The sequence below is a fragment of the Dipodomys ordii genome, unplaced genomic scaffold, assembly GCF_000151885.1.
Source record: "Dipodomys ordii isolate 6190 unplaced genomic scaffold, Dord_2.0 Scaffold72, whole genome shotgun sequence".
Classification (NCBI taxonomy): domain Eukaryota; kingdom Metazoa; phylum Chordata; class Mammalia; order Rodentia; family Heteromyidae; genus Dipodomys; species Dipodomys ordii.
Window position 1 is genome coordinate 8,910,171 of NW_012267288.1, and position 19,812 is coordinate 8,929,982.

The 19,812-nt window shown below is 37.0% G+C and overlaps 1 protein-coding gene across 1 annotated transcript in view; it reads left to right on the forward strand.

The window, feature by feature from the left end:
- Dock4 (dedicator of cytokinesis 4) overlaps positions 1 to 19,812 on the forward strand; it is a 421,543-nt gene that overhangs the window by 165,497 nt on the left and 236,234 nt on the right. Inside the window, exon 2 of the mRNA XM_013024050.1 lies at positions 19,483 to 19,566. Coding sequence (XP_012879504.1) covers positions 19,483 to 19,566 — 84 coding nt within the window. The remainder of the gene's footprint in view (positions 1 to 19,482; positions 19,567 to 19,812) is intronic.

A 19,812-nucleotide genomic window follows, 5' to 3' on the forward strand; every position in this document is an offset into this window, starting at 1 on the left:
TTTAAACAGGTTTCCTCCTCCTTAATTCATTTGTAGGCAGAAAAAAAATCCAAATGCAAGATGCTTTCGGACACCAAAAACAATTCAGAAGGAAAAAGCAATAGTTTATCTTTGAGGTCTAGAACTAGCTAGGCAGGTGGTCTACCACTTCCCTAGCCCTTTTTTGGGTTTGTTTTAGTTATTTAGAATGGTTCTTGGGTTTTTATTCTAGTTGACCCTGGGCTGAAATATTCCTGTCTTTACCTCCTGGTTATATAGTATTATAAGTGTATACCACCATTGCTAGTTTGTTTTTGAGATAGGGTCTCACTGACTATTTTGCTTGAGCTGGCCTCAATCTGAAATCCTTTCATCTCTGCCTCCATGGTAGCTGGGATTATAGGCATGTGACCTTACTCTAGGTCCTGGCATCAATTTTTGTCTGATTCACATCCTTAATTTTTGTTTTTGTTGATTTTGTTTGTTTTCCCCAATAATAGGCCATCTTCTGCCTTCACTTGGTCTTAACCTTAGTCTAGCTGAGGTTGTTGTCTCCCCCAAACTCAACTTCAGCCTCCATCTAGTCCAAGACTGGGGATTGCACAGCCTCTGCAGACCTTGCAGGAGTGTGAGATGTTTTCTGCTACTCTCTCAAGAGGTAGAGTGGCTTGTATGGAGGGATGAAGGGAAGTTATCTAAAAGGTAGACCATTCCCAGTGCACTTTGGCAGCCATTGTTTTTGCAGTCCCTCCCAGAGTGGAGAGAACAGTAACATAGACTTCTTTGCTATGAAATTGCAGAAATCTCAACTCTTCCTGTGGGTCTGGACTCCAGTGGGAGAACAAGCCCTATTTTTATATCCAGCTCTGTGACTCACCTCTTTCCTTCTCTTCCTTCCTTCCCTCCTTCTCCTCTTACCCTTCTAGAGTGGAAGAACCATTCCATGGTTTTCATTCTCTAATAGCTTACAACAAAACTGTTCTCCACCTTCTAATTCGTATTGTTTAAAAGACAGCTTTAGAAAGCACACTGCTTTTCACAGCCATACATTTGCAAAGGGAAACCTGGGCAAATAGAAGCCTTGACTTTCACAAGTGTTGACTTGTGAAATGAGCAAGGAAATGAGCAAGCCTGTTTGGGAAGTAAAAGTAATACTATCTCCCTTGTTCTTTAGTCCTTCTTGAGATAATAACCTTCCCTCAATGAAAGGCATAAGAAATAGCTGGAAATGAAAAATACAAATGATAAAATATAAACCAATTTTCCACCTTCAGAATCAAATGGGGACCCATTAACCTAACCCCACTTAACCCCAGTTTCTTCATGTTTAATGTTACTAATTCAATAGTGTCCGTTTAACAGTGGCTGTGTGGAATGTAGAAGGTAGAAGGACTGAAGGGGAAGTCAGGTCCTCTTCTATTATATGAACTAGCTCTCACTCTGCTTTTTGTAAATCCTAGTCTTAGATTCTAATCTCTAGAAATTCAGTTGTTCTTACAATTTTTCTATTTCTCTGAGGAAAATACACAGGTCAACAAAATACAAATACTTGAATAATTGGAATGGAAATATAGGAAGCTATATTAATAAATCTCACATGAAATTTAGAATTACAACACAGTTTATACAAGGGACCAGAGGGTGACAGGACCTGGAAGAGGTAGGTAATGCTAGGCCATTGTGAGTAACAGGACCCTCTCACTAAGTTCTAGCCCCTCCCTCCCTGACCCATCTTTTTTTCACATTGGAAATTCTTTAAAGCATCTTTTTTTTTTAATTTTTATTTTATTTGTGAACATGCTGTACAGAGGAGTTACAATTACATGGGCAGGATAATGCGTACATTTCTTACCAAGCATTGCAGCCTCCTCCTTTGTTTACCCTTCACATCCCTTCCTAGCCTCCCCCCTCCCCCCCAATCCCAATCTTTCTCCTTCCCCCCTTCCCCCCCGCCCCCCGCACCGACGTTGTAAAGCTCGTTATCTTTTACTTACAAGGTACAGTGCCTGCAACACAGAAAAAAAGAATCACATTCAGCCTGCATTCTGTGTCATATGATCCTGTTACTCTGGCAGGCATAGGGGACTAAAGGTCTCTGCATTTGAGCTAAAGGCATCTTCAAGAAGTGATGGATGCTTACCTGTTTTCAAAAAAAATAAATAAATTCAGCAATGTATTTTTCCAAAGCCAGTGGGTACAAAGGTGCAGACTACAGACTATAAATTAGGAGTACCACGGGTCTCTACAGAGATGGCTGTGTTGTTTTATTTTACAAATGTACCTCCATAGCTAGAGAATAGTATGAACTGATTTTGCTTGCCTTGGAGGTTCAGAATTGACACACTTTGAATAGCTTGACACATGTTATATCTAACAGGACCCAAATAGTCTTTGGTAACTGACAGAGTGATCTATTATTTTTGTACATGTATCAGAAATGAAAGAAAAGCTCAGTTTTAAGGCAACAAAGAAAATTATTGACTTTTAACTCCCCTTATTGTGAAATGTTAGGTAATATTTCTGATTGTCATCCTGCATTTGTCAGAACTCAGGTTGGAGTGGGACAGGAGAAGATTGAGGACACTTAATAACTTCAACTATCTGTTAGAGCGTCAAGCACAATGTAGGAAGTCTTTGTCTACAGTGTTTGGCATATTTATCTCTGCAGCTCCAATTTTAAATTGGAATTTCCTGCAGGGTGTGACTTAGTTCTACATTTATCTTAGGTCTGCATTCAGGGAAATAAACACAGTGACCTTCCTACTGTCCATGTGGTTAAGAAATGCTTAGGGCAAAATCCAACATTTTAAAAGCTGTGTTATCTGCAAGCCTAATTTTCTATACTGTATTCATTAAAAAGATTAAAAAATAAACAAATATTTAGTATACTATAGAGTTTATACAATCCAATGATCACTTTAAAATATTTTAGCTATTTGGACTATGGTTAGGAAAAATGGAAATGGTATTTATGCTTTGTTTATTTTACAAGAGAATGATAACTTCAGAATTCTAAAGCATGTTATTTGGGGAACTTGATAGCTTATGTTAATGTTTTGATTCATTTATATTTAGAAATGGCTAAGATATCAATTTATATAGATTGGTTTTTAATTTTAAAAAGTCAGCTCAGTAACCTATATTTACTATTAATAGTGAAGCTTTTTAGCAAGTTCTCAACATTTTATAAGGCATAACTAGCATATGGCTCGTCTCCAAAGCTGTAAAACAATAATTTTTAATTATAATCATTAATAAGAGAAGAAATTTCATGTCTTATGGCAAGTCATGTTTTATGCAACTCATACCTAATCTGTACTCATGCCTTTTCAGACAACTGCAATTCTTTATTTCAGCTCCACTTCAGTTCCTTTTTTTCATCAATGGAAATTATCTGTATGTTACCATGCACATGGTACAAGAATACATCCCACCTTCCATTTCAGAAGTTTGAGATTATCTTACAAAACAGAAAATTTTTCAGTGTTTAAATTTTTTCAGTCTTACTATGACGGGGTACTTGTTATTTCTGTCTGTATAGGGTGGACTCTTGAAGGTGTTTACTTTAAACATAAGCTCCATGCATTTCACTCATGGACAGACCATGAGTCAGAAAAATAAAACAAAGATTCTCATATGAACCAAAGAACTGCAGTGAATGGATTGTTTCTAATTAACATATTGTGAAATACATGACTGAGTTTGGCTCTAACACACTACCTGTTATTTGTTTATGAAGATAATCTTGGAAAACAAGTTGTCTGATGAGTTTCATAATAGAAAAGGATAAACATTTTAAAACATGTTAATCCTGACCAAACAGGGGAACTTAAATTTCCATGAAGAATATAAAAGGATGTGGAGGTAGAGGTAATTTTTTTAATATTTCTTTTAAACAACACTGTTATTTGAAAACAAACACAATGCAGATTTCAATTTTTGTAGACAACATCTGGAATCAGTGGTTAGCTGGAATTTACAGACAGAAGAAAGGCAAGGGAGGAACTCCATTAGTTCATAAAATTGGAAGAGGAGAAGAACAGAGGGCACAATCCAGAGAGGATTTGGGATTCTCTAAAAGCCCTCAGGAGGAATTTAAGAGTTCATATGTAATTGATAAATGCTGAGTTGCTAATTTTTTTTTTATCCTGGTTCCCTGATCTCACTCACTATTACAGTTTCCCAGGTTTTACCTTACCTGTCATTAAAACCTCTTTTAGACAAACTAGCAGCATTTCTTTCCTTACTATCTTATCATTTTAAAAATAGTCATTGAGGGGAAGTAGATAGATTTCATAGAGAATTTATAAAGTGAAAATAAGATTCTATTAATTTTCTGGATATCATAAGCAACACAAACAGCAGATTTACAAATACTGTATATATAGTTGATGTGATTATTCCTATACAGCCTTTCTAATCCAAGTATTATGCATATCTATATAATGACTACACAAAATATCTGAAACTCATTCTCTTAGCTCCCATTACAAGTGGCTGCTATGGGTACCCTTGGGCTTTGGATAGGAGTGGAATTGCAAAGCATAGGTATTCTTGGCATAGCTAGAAAGGGGAAGTGATGGAAGGAAATCTGTATTGGGGTCCAGAGCAGTTTGGATGATTGCCAGGTTGTGGCAAAGTTGGAGTATTTCCCCCCCTGGATCAGACTAGGGTGAGAAAAATGGTACTAAGCAAGAGTTGGCTCATGACCATTCTGTCCACATTTGCTAAGACCTCTCCCATATTGTGTCTCCTCTACTAGTCCTCTCCAAGTTCCTAATTTTCCTGTCTTGTAGAGTTATTGTTTTAGCTGCTATTATGAATTAGCTTGAGAATCCAGTCCTTGATTCTAAATAATAAACTAAAAAATCTACAAAATGTTCATCTTTGGTAAGATAGTTTGTACTCAGGACTTCCCTTAAGTAAGAGTTTAACAATCAACTCTAATATGTAACAGAATTAATAGCTGCTGTGAACATTAGTAAGGGAAGGACCTTTGATGAAAATAAGTGTCAGTGTACAAAATTATTAGGAAGGCAAGATTCCTGCCGTGAAAGAAAAGAAGCATATCTTTACAAGATTCCCTTATTAACCACCAATTACAGTAAAAATAGAAGAGTTTAATAGGAATATTCAGGTGGTTAGAATTAATGACACTGCTCATTCCTTTTTCCATTAAAAATAATCCATTAGAAAAGCATACTTAGAAATGTGTAAGAACCATCATTGGGTGATATGAAGTATAGTGAAAAAGAGTGCTGGGCATTGTTTCATTGTACCCCCTCACAAGATAACTTCAGTACACAAGAAAACTAGGAATATTTAAGGCAATATTCGTGTGGTGAAGGCCTGATCTCCTTGGTCATATCAGTTCTATTGACTGAGCAATTACTTGTTCATCATTTGTCAGTACTGTGCTGGATGGAGTACTGCTCCCTGTCTTGAAGATTCGTTGAGTCTTGCGCTCACAAGATTTCTCCTAATAGGAGAGATGATAAAATTGATTAAAAATAAATAAAATGTATTAAATGCACACAAAAGCAGTGCTGTGTTGAATATTAAATGATAAAAAAAAAACCCAAGTAGTAGAAAACTGGCTTACTTCTGAACTGGGTGTTGTGGATACAAAAGATATATATTGTATTTGCTCATGCTTTGCGAACTTGACAAGCCAAGTACAAAGTGTTATCTTTATTATTGTATTCTAGAGGTGAACACAGTGACTATCATGTCTGCTGAACACCCGAGTAAGCCACAAACCTTGGTGATTTTATTCCATTTCATCTTCAGCTGAGATGTTTTGAGTACCCACTGTGAGTCGGGCATTGTGACATGCATTGTTAATGTTGAAAGAGCCCAAAACTTAGTAGTGAGTGCTGGAGGGATGCTGCGGTGGGGGTGCAGCAGAGTGGGAGAGGGAACATTTGCTTTGGTTGTTGTGAAGAGCCACAGGAGGCTGGATCCCCAGCAGAAGGAGAAAGCTTTGGCAGCACTTGCATAGGCCCAGATAAGAGGTTTAGTGTGACCCTCACCACCCCTTCTTGCGGTTGGGGATTGAAGCAAGGTCCTTGCACTTGCTAGCCAATTGGTAGTCTACCACTTCAACGATTTCTGTAGTCCTTTTTTTGCTTTATATCAGGCTGGCATGGGCTGAGATCATCCTGCTTGCGCTTTCCCTATGTTGCTGGGAAACAGAAGCGTACCCCACTATTATATTCATTCTCCTATCCCGGATAACAGAACACTGCCACTGTACCCAGTCATTGGTTAAGAGAGTCTGGAGATTTTTATAGTGAAGCTGCCCCTGAACTATGATCCCTTCATCTCTGCCTCCTAGCTAGCTATTTTTACATACTTGACTCATGATGCCTGGCTTTAGTGTGACTCTTGAAGAGGGTTGTAAAAGATGAGATTTGGAGAGTGTAGAAGAGCTAGATTTGGAGAGAACTTTGAATTTTTCCCCTTACTTCTGTTCACTGGCACCCTATTTCCTTGATAGACAGCTGTTGTTATTGTTGTTGTTGTTATTAGTTGTCAGTGGCCAAATACAGTCAAAATTACCTTAATGTTTGCTCTAAATTGGAAATTAGCTTAGTGATCAGAACAGAAAGAGGAGTAGGACTTAGGAACCCAGAGTTGTGATGTGTAGGTAATATTTGATTGGGTCTCCTGAGAAGTTAACCTTGAGAAAGGGAATCAAAATTCAAATAGGAAAAAGAAATATCTAAGGAAGCAAACTCAGGAAAATTCATGCCTAGTTCTTAGAGGAAGGTGAGTGGCCAGATGAGCTAGCACTGAATATTGGGCTGGGAGGAGTTAGAAGAGACTGAGAGAAGTGGACAGTGTCTTTGGAGGGCTAGTATTAAGTCGCTGTGATGTAGGCTGTACACATAGTGAAGGTTTTGCTCAGAAGGACTCATGATCAAGAGTGTTTAGCGCCTGGGGAAAAAATCAGAAGGTGGCATAGAAGGACATAACTTGTTTGTTTGTTTTGGCAGGACTCACTCTTGCTATACAGGTGCTGTAACATTAAGCAGTCTCCAGTCTTGTCTTTTGCACTGATTATTTTTGAGCTTGAATATCTCTTCCTGCCAAGACGTGTGCCTAGACTACAATCCACCTATTTTTTGTTGTTGTTGTTGTGGGGCCTGAACTCTGGGCCTGGGCACTGTCCCTCAGCTCTTCAGCTCAACGTTAGCGCTCTACCACTTGAGCCGCAATGCCACTTCTGTTTTTTTCTGCTTATGTGGTGCTGAGGAATCGAATCCAGGGCCTCATGCATGCAAGGCAAGCAGTCTGCCAATGAGTCACCTTCCCAGCCCCAATCCTCTTCTTTTAAATTGTCTATTGTGGTTAGGACAACAGGTGTATACCATCATGCCTGGCTTCTTCTGTTTAGATGAAATCTTACGGATTTTCTTCCTGGGCTAGTTAAGAATCTGAAGTCCTCCTGTTCTCAGCTTCCCACATTGCTAGGATAAGAGATCTCTACCACTATACCAAGCTATGGGTTGTGAAGAATTCTCCCAACCTTTTCTGTCCAGGTTGGTTTGGAACTGCAAACCACTGGTATTAGTTCAACATTTTCTATTTTATTCCCTTATAGCTTCCCCTTAGTCCTCCTAAAATACAAGCAAACAAATAAATCATAAAAGTCAGTAAATGTAAGCTTGTATTTCAAATAATCCTTCTACACAATATTATTTAAATATTAACCATCTCACATTGGGAAAAGGGAGAGTATGTGAGGGGAGTGTATTTTACTAAATACTTAGAGGGGTAGGTTCAATACGTTCGGATGAAAAAATTATTTATTAACAAAACATTGTCACTTGGATTATGGGAAAAACAATTACTGTTTTCTGTAACTTCACTCTACTATGTGACAAGACAGTATTGTAGTTTTTTTTCCCCCACTTCCTGGTGCTATTTGTTGTCCTAAGGACAAATGATACACTATTGCTGCAGAGTAAATGTGAAAAGCTGAACTGCTTCCTTTCCTATCTTTAATTAGCATTTTGGGAAAAATCCCTCTTAACACATGACTTTCCTTATCAGATTCATGGCCCAAGATACTTTTGCTATTTTATCAGAAAAATCAGTCATATCAGTTTATAGTCCCTTTAAACTGGGCTAAGCCTAAATATATAAGCTTAACTTATTAATAATGATTTATAGGAACCTATAATCACAAAAGAAAGCTTTTGAATTGCTTTTATAAATGGAAGCCTTACTTTGACTTTTGAAGATATGGCAGATGCAGATTTGTGCCTCCAAATTTCATATAATATCACATATTTGCGCAGCATTCACATACCTGAAAGTTTATTTCTTCTACATTTAATTGTCATGACATCTCTGTGAGCTTAACTAAGCAGGTGTAACATTCTGAAACCACAAGGATGGAACCAAGGACCACTAATAGTATAACTGAATCTTAAGCCTTTATCTCTGTGTTCAGCATCATGCCCCTTTTCTATGTGCTAGAATGCTTTTGAGATAATTGTTTCAACTCTGTTTTCCAAGATGCTCTTTGGGACTGGCAATTGGCCCAAACTCTAACCTTTTCTGTCATTTTTAGTTGTTTTTAAAAGGAATGATCGGTAGATGAGATAATTAAAGTTTATTCTTTGACCTTCAGTTGTTCCTGTAGCCACTTAGGAAAGTGCCTTTGTATTAGTAGCATGAAAACCAAGGTAAAAATGAGTTTATGATTCTGTGGAGATTAAAACTGGTTCATTTATTGCCACCGTGATAGTGTCAACAAATAATTTTAATATGGAATAATTCCTTCCTAGTATGGTTAATTCAGCCTCTTATCTGCCTCTCTCCTGTTCTTTTTCTGTCTCTAACGTAGTAATCTACATCATAGAAAATTAGAAATAACACATAACAAACTCAGCAAAACTTAAGATCAGTTAGTAGAGCTAATGTTATTCTCTTTTTCCTTACAAAAAAAAAGAAAAAAGTAAAAAGGAATGGGCCAGGTACTTGTGGCTTATGTCTTTAAACCTAGCTACTCAGGGTGCGATCAGAGGCTTGCAGTTCAAAGCCAGCCCAAGCAGGAAAGTCTGTGAGACTCATATCTTCAATAAACTACTCAGAAAAAGCTTGAAGTGGTGCTGTGGCTCAAAGTGGCAGAGCACTAACCTTGAGTGTAAATGCTCAGGGGCAGCACACAGACCCTGAGTTCAAGCCCCCCACAACTGATTAATAAAAAAGTTAAAAAAAATAAAGGACTGTAAAGCAAATTGGGCCAGAAGCAAATACTGAAAGGGAAAACCTTTAAAAGCTAGTAACAGCTTGTACTTTTTAGGAAGTAAACTTAACTGAATATTATCTTGCAAGGTATTTATAAAGAAGAGTTCTTGGAGCTCACTCCCTGGAAAGGGAAAGAAAGAAATTTTGTGGAGGGTGAAGATGCAAGGCCCAGGATCAACTTTAGTCACCGGATCTGGGATGGCTCCTCAGAGTTGTACTAAGTTTTACTAAGAAAGCCTTTAGTGTAGGCTACATGGAAAAGGATTCTGATCAAGGGCAAATCAACTATCATTATCTGAGACTCTTTCATCGGGGCCTGGCAGCCAGATACTATGTGCCCCAGTACCACAAGAGCAGGAAGTTAAGTTGTCATTATGGAGAGGAATCTGGGATGTCCAACATAGCTCCTAGGTATCACATTTTACCTTGGCCTTGGGGCCAAATGTCAGTGGTTTGAGCAGGATGACTATCTGCAATCCCTGATAATAAGCTATCCTAAAAGCAAAGGATGTTAGTGCATCTTCAAATGGTATTTATTAAATGTCAGAAACAAGTTTTGTTAAATATAGTTCTGATTTTTAGGATCACTGTGCCAGAAGAGAGAGTTGTGTGACACATCTCAAGTCTCAAAGGCTGACCTTGGAAATGGTGGCATAAACTTGGGGTCCTGTTAGTGTATATACATTGGTGTCTCACAGGCAAGCCTTCAAAGGGGCAGAGAACTATGGATACAACCCATTGTCAGAATGAGCTAAACAGAGGGTGCACCTGAGACACACAAGATAGAGACAATACTTCTCTGTTTTGTTTCCCCTCTCCTCCCTCTGGATTCCTTTTATGTATCAGCATTGTCCAGGAGCTACCACCTATTTCTTTTGTTATTTCCTTTTCAGTCTTTCTAGACCATCTCATTCCCAAAGTCATGTTTTCTTATTGACAGCCTGCTGAGAGCCCTTTATTGTTGAGTATAACCACCTTGCTTCTGACTTCATCCTGTAGAGTGAAAGATGGGTAAGGCTAAGGCAGAACAACAATCCCACTCTGAATTCTAAGGACTGCTACCAGTAGAAATCTTAAGTTATTTCTATTTTGTTTTTTCTCATGTCCTGCCCCATACAACGATCATAATGAGAGTGCCTTTCACTAGCCTGTCACCTCGGTTCTCCACTGTGTTCTCTTTCCCTACAGAAAGTTCGGTGCTTGCATAGAACAGTTCACCATTTCATGAAATAAAATATCTGTAAGGAATTTTGTTCTCTGTCACCTCCTTTCCCTTTTCTGTTTCTTCCTGTGATTGCTGAGGTTCTTCAGTGAATCCTTCTCCTTGTCACCATTTTCCTTCTGGGAATCCCCTCAGGTGATTCCTCTAAAACAATAGATAATCCAGACAATCCAGAGCCAGATGAACTATGGGAAATCAACAGGAGGTAGGAAAGAGCCACACTTAAATGTCCTCCAAGGTGCAAGAGAATTCTTGGAGAATGTCCACAGCATCAATGCCTGCTTGATCATGCCTTCTAATTGAACGCTTGCACTCAAGATTTTATACTTATTACATGTAAAATTTGTATATTTAATTTCTGGTTCAAACAAAGCTCATTTTGTTTTTTTGTGGGGGTTTTTTTTTTGGCCACAAGATCATGGGTTTCATTTTTAGTATGAAATTGAATTCTGTGGGGTAACATTGTGTCTTGTGTTGGAAGCAGACAGCACGTAAGTGACCTTTGAGACCACAGCTTGTTCACAAGCCGGAGATCTTTTAACCAGAAAGATGAAGCCAAAGTTCTGTCTCATAGAGAAACGTATCCTTCCTTTGTGTCAACAGGGACAAAGCATTTTCATTATTTTTTCTCTGCTCCATGGTCCATTCATCTTAGATTGTCAGTTTATAAAGGCCAAGGGAGCATTTATTGGTATCGAGTTGCATTGTGGAAAGGACAATCATTGTAAAACATTATTTTGACAATGAGGATGAAGGATATGTTCTTGTCTGCCATTTATGGCTGCATGAGTGACTTACAAACGTTCTTAATCATTTGTTTTCATTTTCAATTTTTAAATGGCCTGAAACTCTGATTGAGTTTCTCTGCACCAAGCTTATAAACTTTGAAATATGCATTTGTGTTTTACATAAGCAAATAGTATTGTTGAATCTCAGAAATGATGTCTTATTTCCTAACACCATATTGTTTATTCTACTTTCCTCAGCAGTCATATTTGAGAATGTTTTTCACAGATATCTAAGTTTTAATAAAACTTTGTCAATACTGAAATGATATTCTAATACAAAAAATGGTATTATAAGTGGTAATAAGAAGCTGGATGGTACAGGTTTTTTCAGGACAGTTCAGTTATACATTAGTGTTTTTGTCTTGTGTATATTTATAGAGACAAGTATGAACTGACTTTATATGCATATTTATTAACCCAAATGTAGTAAATAAGGAGAAATAAACATACAGTATTTTTATGTGCCATTTAATATTTAAAATTGTACTCTAGGGCCTTTATGACAAAAATAATAATGGGCCTTTGTATTTCCAATTCTATTAAGATTCACTCTCTATGATCTTTTCTTACAGATCCTGAGATTCAATTTTATTTATTTATTTATTTGTTTGTTTGTTTATTTATTTATTGCCAGTCCTGGGGCACTGTCCCTAAGCCTCTCTGTACTTAAGGCTAGTACTCTACCACTTCAGCCACTGCACTACTTAACAGCTTTTTTCTGTTTATGTGGTACTGAGGAGTGAAACCCAAGGCTTCGTGCATGCTAGACAAGCACTCTACCATTAAGCCACATTCCCAGCACCAGGTTCAACTTATTAAAAAAGAAAAACTTCAGTTTATAAAAAAAAATGTAAAAATGGAATCAAGTAGCCAAAACAGTATGTTTAGTAGGTCTCAAAATTAAGGAAAAAAATAGTCCCTGCAAAGTATACAACTAGTAGGCTTTGTATAAGGAGATAGCTTCTTTATAATAACAGTGACAAATGAATTTTCAGATATAGGTTTGTTTCATGCAAAGACATTTAGAGAAACCTAAAAGGATTTAGTTGAGAAGTTGTTTCCAAAACAAAACCTAAATATAGAATATATTTTAAATGCATTCCATGAAAATGGAAATTGAGCCTATTAATCCATATGTCATCCTTGGGTCTTTGCATTGCTAAACTAGTTTATGTTTGGTTTATGATATATGCTACCAGTCACAAACATGAGCTAGTTATGCCTTCAAATCCTTTATTCTTTTGCCTCAAACTATTTCTTCTTTTTAATTTCTCTAATCTGAAGCCTGAATCTCGTCTTTCCTGACTATAGCATTCATTAGTATACAGAATGTTGCAGTTAATTTCCTATTTCAAAGATTGAGAGTAATTTGCCATTTCAGAGGTTAAGTTCAAAGTTACACCTGTGGCAACATCCTGATAGTGTTCTTCTCCAATATGATCTACAATTTACTGCTTACTGCTCAGATGTTATAACAGGAGTCCCTGAGGTTATCTGAATGTCTTAGAACCTAGGTACTATTTCTCTGTGGTTCCACTCATCTATCCATTCATTCTCTGTGTGTGTGTGTGTGTGTGTGTGTGTGTGTGTGTGTGAGAGAGAGAGAGAGAGAGAGAGAGAGAGAGATAATCATTCTCTATTCAGGTACTCATATTCACTCTGAGTCTATATTTAAGATATGGTTCCATTTGAATCCAAGGCTAACAAGAGGAAAAGAATAGCAAACAAGAAATCCTCTCAGAGGCCTAACCTTGGAGCTCAGCCTTAACATTGTCTTGTAATTCATTGTGGAGAACACTTAAAGAGATTTAGGGGCTTTAGGAGAACTTGGGGAGAGGTGAGCCTAGGGAAGGGTATGGAGTAGTAGGTAAGGAGTGAGCTTAAAAAGGCAGGGAGAGAGCAGTTGTTACCAGCTTATGTGAGATGATGAAAGCGGGCTATCTCCTTGTTGGTGTCTGTTACAGGTTAGAACAGATATCTCTGTGATCACAGTCATTGATTAACTAGGTAACACAGTTCTTCATTAAGTCTTCTACTATGTCATTGCTGAGCTGAGAAACTGCTTCTGGATTCAGAATTTCACATTGGCAGAGGGCTTTCAGGTTATTTGGTCTTGTTCTTTGTATATAAAAGCATCTGAAGGTCATTCTGTTTCCTAGCTTACTTTAATAGTTACTAAGTAATAAATAACTGAGGGATAAAAGAAGAATTAACTCCTGTAGTCAAAAATGAGATAATATGCAATTAAAACACAGAAAGAACTACTTTTGAAATTTTAGATAACTTAAAAATCAGATTTCACAGGTGATATAGACTGATTTTGGACCATCTCTTAAAATAATATTCCCATTATTAAGTTAAACCTGACTGCTGAAGTCCAGAATATTTAATAGCAATGGCATTACTCAGCAATTACATATTGAAATCAGCCTGTGTTTTAGACTCTGTGCTGAATTTGAGGTATAATTAAGAGCCAAAAAGAACACATTCTTTGCTTTCATAGAGCTTACTGTCTATTGCAAAAGCATCATTCAAAACCCTGTGCAAGTTAATCATAGTACTAAGTAGTATGTTATGGTACTGTGAGGCAAATAAGTTAAAGGGAGAGGATGTGCATCAAGGGAATCTCCTCTGAAGAAGGGAACAGTGAGCCAGTATCTAAAAGATGAATCTGGATTAAGGTGGCAAGGGTAAAGGAAGATAATCCCTTACAAAGATGCTAATCGTCCATTCTTTTGTGGAGGGACCATAACAAGGAACAAATTGACAGAAACTATTGTGACTAGATTGCAGAATCAGTTAAGACAATGAATGATGAATCCAGAGAGAAGGGCAAGGACTTACAGACTGTAGTCATGATTTGTATATTAGTCTCAGAGCTGTGATATATTTAGGAGGATGACATTATCTGATGTACATTTTGAAAAGACCTTTCACCTGTTATGAAAGAGATAAATAGGAGAGAAACCTAGGCATAAACACATTAGGAGACTGCTAGAGAAGGCCAAATGAATAGTAAGTAGGCTTGGGAAGGAGGGGAAGCAGAGTTGTTGAGAAAAGTGTTTGGAAAATGGAGGAGAATGGAAAAGGAATAGGTCAGACTGGATCATCAACAAGCGAGGACTGTTTATTGAGGAATAGCAGGGGCACAGACCTTCCCGCGAGTTTGGAGGTTGTGCTGAAGAGTTGGGACAGGAGCTGGGTTTTTATAAGAGATTTGAGCAAGGAGGCAGAGGTTAATGAAAAAGCCACTAGGTGAAGGGAGGTGGGGGCCTTTCACACATCCCACAGTGGATGTTCACAGCTGGACTTAGTGGATGGCCCTGCCTGCACGTCAAACAAGTTCACACATACCTGGGATTTTGCCTAGTATCTTCTGTATGGGCCTGGGACAATGGGGGGGGGCATCAATCCTCCAAAAAGAATGGTGTGTGAGACAATTAAGAAATGAGATTATTGTGCCACACAAACAGGTTGCTAGAGTACAATTGACCCTTGGGTTTCTAGTCTGTGGACAATGGATAGTACTGTCCTTCACACAGAACTGAGAACAATGGAGAAAAATCTAATTTAGAGGCACCTAAACATTATATGAACTACAGTAAAGCATGACCTGGTTAAGCCATTGCTTAATACTGTATTACATATTTCATGATCTTTTTCTTTTTAAGAAACATTCTAGTTCTACATGCTAAACACACACATGTAACAAACAGTTACCGAAAGTAACTGTTTGAATCTCCCCTGGGAGGTTCTGAAGTGGCTCTGTTCAGAAATGAACAGAGAAATTCACCTAAGAGTAATAGAAAAGTAATGGTTTAGAGAGTATCACGAAAGACAGGTTAAAGGAGATAGAGAAGGAGAGACAGTTTGTGTCAGGTGATATGAAATAGATTGGGACTACAGAGAAAGTAGGCAGGTCATGTATCAACAGGTAACTTTTTTGGAAGACTTAGATCTCTCTGTATCAAAGGAGAATGTGTATCAACAGAAAAGAAAAAAAAAGCATAACTTACTAACTAGAATATAGAAGATAATATAGTATATTATTTCATGTAAGTGCCTTGCTTAATTCCCAACTACTTTTTGGAGTAATTTTATTATTGCCCCTGTGAGAAAATACCTGAAATAATGCAGGGAAGGAAACATTTATTTTGTTCAGTGTTTTAGAGGTTTCAGTCAGTAGTTGTGTAGATTCATTGCTGTGGGCTGTACTGAGACTGAATATCATGGTGGGGAGCAAATGGTGGAGTAAAGCTGCCTGTTTCTATTTCAGACATTAATAGGACAGTGTCAGGGGTAAAATACACTATTCAGAGACATGACTCTGCAACCTGTTTCTTCCATCCAGACCCCACCCTTTCCAATAGCCAATTCACTTGAATAATCCACTGAACTCAATTATTAAATAAATCCATTGATGAGAACTAATCCATTGATGAGGTTTACATTCAATGATCTCTCCATAGTGCAACCCACTGGGAATCAACTTTCAACACATGAGACTTTTGTGGGGACACTTCATATCCAAACCGTAATACTCCTTTTCGCCTAATACTGTAGAAATTCTGAAAGAGTTTTATCTTAACCAAAGTTACCCATCTAGTAAATGGTATGATCAAGGCTTGAACCCTTGTCTCATGATGCCACACTTGATGCTATGTTCTCATCCTCCAGCCTTTATACTCCAGCACTTTGAAGACAGAACACTGCGTGACACCAACAGTAAGAGAATGACTCAGAAAGATTCTCTGGGTGGCTAGAGGATGTGAGACAGGCAGTAGAAAATTCAAGAGGTGATAGATTCCCAAAAGTCATATGAACATAGCCACCTTGGAGGCTTTAGCAGGGCAGTTTTAGAACACAATAAAAGGCAGAGTCATATAGGCTGAAGCACAAAGGGAAGGTACAAACATGAACCAAGGTGTATAGTACTTTGAGGTAAGAAGCTGATGAATGTAGAAAGAATTCAGAAAGAAAAGGCAGCTGTGTGTGTGTGTGTGTGTGTGTGTGTGTGTGTGTGTGTGTTTGAAAGGAGTTATTCATGGCACTCTAGGACATACTGAGCCATCCACATTTATTAAAAGCAGTATATTGAACTGTTAGTAATCCAAGCACTTTGACCTCCAGAGTAGCATCCATAGTGCCCATTGAATCATCTCTCTGGAAAGTAACCATAACAATAATAAAGGCAGGTCTTTTTGGAAGTATTTTAAACGGTAACTCATCTATTATCAGCTCAATAGTCTATCTCCTGTAGCAGGAGGTCTTTGAAAATCATATGAAGTAATCTTTAAAGGAATATCCACTTGATTATTTTTCACACAGACATCTTACACATTAATATGAGGCAATAGGGTATTTATGATTATAGTTAGAAAATGACAACATAAATTAGTGCTTATCTAAAATGTTCTAAATCAGGTTCTGTGTTGTTATTTTCAGCTATCTTGTAATTTTGGGTTGTGTTTTCTGTCCTGTTTTTTTGATCTCTGCTGTTAATTGTGTTTTGAGGTCATAAAAGGGCTAGAAAAGTCTCTAAAAGCCCATTACTTACTGGCAGGTGTGGATTTTTGACAGATTCATGTACTCCTTCAGGCTTTTTATATCCCAACAGTAGCAGAAACTTATTTTGGGGATTAGGGTGATATCTAAATGTCTATCAGAAACAAAATTATAAATGTCACTTAAAATTTTCTGATGGGCAGTATGGCTCAATAGCTACGTACATATGACCATATAAGATGATGCTAAGTGAAACAAACTTCAAGATACACAAACGAGGTTTTTTTCTTGTTATTGTTGTTTTTAATATACTATGTGATTTCTTTTTTCTGTTGTGGGTTTTTTTCTCGCTCTCCTGTTGTCACTGTATTTGATTTTGGTACCCTCCGTATTGTATATAAGTTAATTTGAATTAGGGAAGGGAAGAGTAACAACAAAATGGTGAGATAAAGGACAAAGGGAGAATCAATGTAACAACGAAACTCACAAGATTAGGTGTTGGAAATGAACTTTACAACTTTACAACTAGGGGGAGGGAAACGGAGAAAAATGAGGGAGAGGGTAACAAGTTTGACAAGAAATGTACTCACTACTTTACATATGTAACTGTAACTCCTCTGTACATCATCTTCACAATAAAACTAAGTTTTTTTTCTTTAAATGCTGCTTCTAGGAAGTGGTGCTGTGGCTCAAGTGGTAGAGTGCTCACCTTGAGCTGAAGAGCTGAGAGATAGCGCCCAGCCCAGAGATCAAGCCCCACAACCGACAAAAAGTTTTTAAAAAGCTAGTTCTAATAGTGTATCAGATAGGTATACCAAGCTTAATGCATAGAATTGTATTCTTTTATAATATAAATTTTATATATTATATTTTATTAGACATATTATACATATAATATATGTATTATATATACACATTATATGTATATATGTATATATACATTATACATATATATAATACATATGTATATATACATATATACATTATACATAATGTGCATACACATATTCATTTTATTAGACATAGCATACATATTATACATATATGTTTATATACATATATACATTATACATAATGTGCATACACATATTCATTTTATTAGACATAGCATACATATTATACATATATGTTTATATATTTTATTATATATTATATATTTTATATATAAAGACAATGCATCTTTTTCAATGTCGTCCCTATCAGCATTCTTCCCCATTCCTCTCAACTTGTCCCTTTCCTCAATTTTCTTAATTTGGTAGGATATGCTTTGAATTTTATGACTGCAGGGTCCCACCTTTCATTCTGCATTTTTCTACCCCCTTACCCTTGGCCCTACATACCGAGACATTTCCTGGTGTGTGTTTTTTTTTTTTTGGTTTTTGTTTTTTGTTTTTGTGGACTGTGAGTTTTTCTATGCCATTATACTTAAATCTACCTTATTTCAGTTGATACATTTGTGTTTACTTGAATACCACCCCCCAAATATTGACTTATATATTTGTAAATTAGTTCTAGCTTTCTTGTATGAGAGAGAACATGCATTCTTTGTCTTCCTGGAATACTTAATATGATTTTTTCCAAATCCTTCCATTTCTCTGCAGATGATGCAATATAATTCTTTTCTAATGGATGACTAACATTGTATTGTGTATATCTACAACATTTTCTTCATCCATTTGTCTATTGAAGGGCATAATTCCATACCTTGGCTCTGGTGAATAATGCTATAATACATATGATTATGCTGATGTCTTTACTGTAATGTTTTGAATAAATTTCCCATGAGTGGAATTGCTAGATCACCGGCTAGTTCTATGCTTTGCTTTTTGAGGGACCTCCATACTTTCTAGAGAGGTTGAAAAAGTACATATCCACCAACACTGTATCAGAGTTTCTTTTTGCCCATATCCATGCCAGCATTTGTTATTGTTTGTGATCTTAATAATGGCTATTCTAAGTAGGGTGAGATGGAATCTTAGTGTTGTTTTGATTTTTATTTCTCTTAATGCCAGATATGTTGAGCATTTCTTCATGTGTTTGTTAGCCATTTTTACTTCTTCTGAAAATTCCCTATTTAGCTCGTTTTTCTCATTATTAATTGGGTTGTCGATTCTTTAAAGGTTTATTTTTTTAAGCTCTCTGTATATTATGACCTTTTGGTCATTGTCTGATATATAGCTGGCAAAAATCTTCTAAGACAAGCTGGGCGTCAGTGGCTCACACCTGTAATCCTAGCTACTTAGAAGTCTGAGATCTGAGTATTCCTGTTCCAAGCCAGCTCAGGCAGGAAAGTCCGTGAGACTTATTTCCAATAAACTACTCAAAAAGCGGAAGTGGCACTGTGGCTCAAGTGTTAGAGTACTTGCCTTGAGCATGGGAGGCACAGAATGAATATAACAGTACATGACTCATACAATCACTCATGGACTACTTCAATCACTGCTTTTATTTTTGTTACTGGATTATAGTCTTGATCTTGTACTTATAGAAAATTCCATACCTTTAAAATGCATATTTATAATGTTTATTTCAGCCAGGATTTGGCTAAGTGTATAAATTATAATTTTATTTATAAGTATATAAAAGTAAAATGATAGCAGGTTTTCCCTTTAAGAATGTATTTCCTGTTCATGTTCTTTTTTCTTAGTCAATGACATTTAATTATTAGCAATAAAGTGGCTATAGCTGACATGATAGCCTTCATATATTCTACATTATTTCTTACAGTTATTGCCAGTTTTCGCGGAACTGTCCCATATGGCCTGTCACTGGAAATTGGAGATACAGTTCAAATCCTGGAGAAGTGTGATGGTGAGTAATCTAGTATTGATTTCTTGAGGTTATGTGAATAAACTTAACATGAGACATTTTATAAAGTTTACAAATTCTGTCCTTCTCTCCATTAATTTCAGAACTTTCCCAGTATTCACAGCAAACCATTGTTTGGCTAAACATCTTTCATTCTTTCTTTTTTTATTTCTCTTTTCCTTCCTTCCTTCCTTCCTTCCTTCCTTCCTTCCTTCCTTCCTTCCTTCCTTCCTTCCTTCCTTCCTTCCT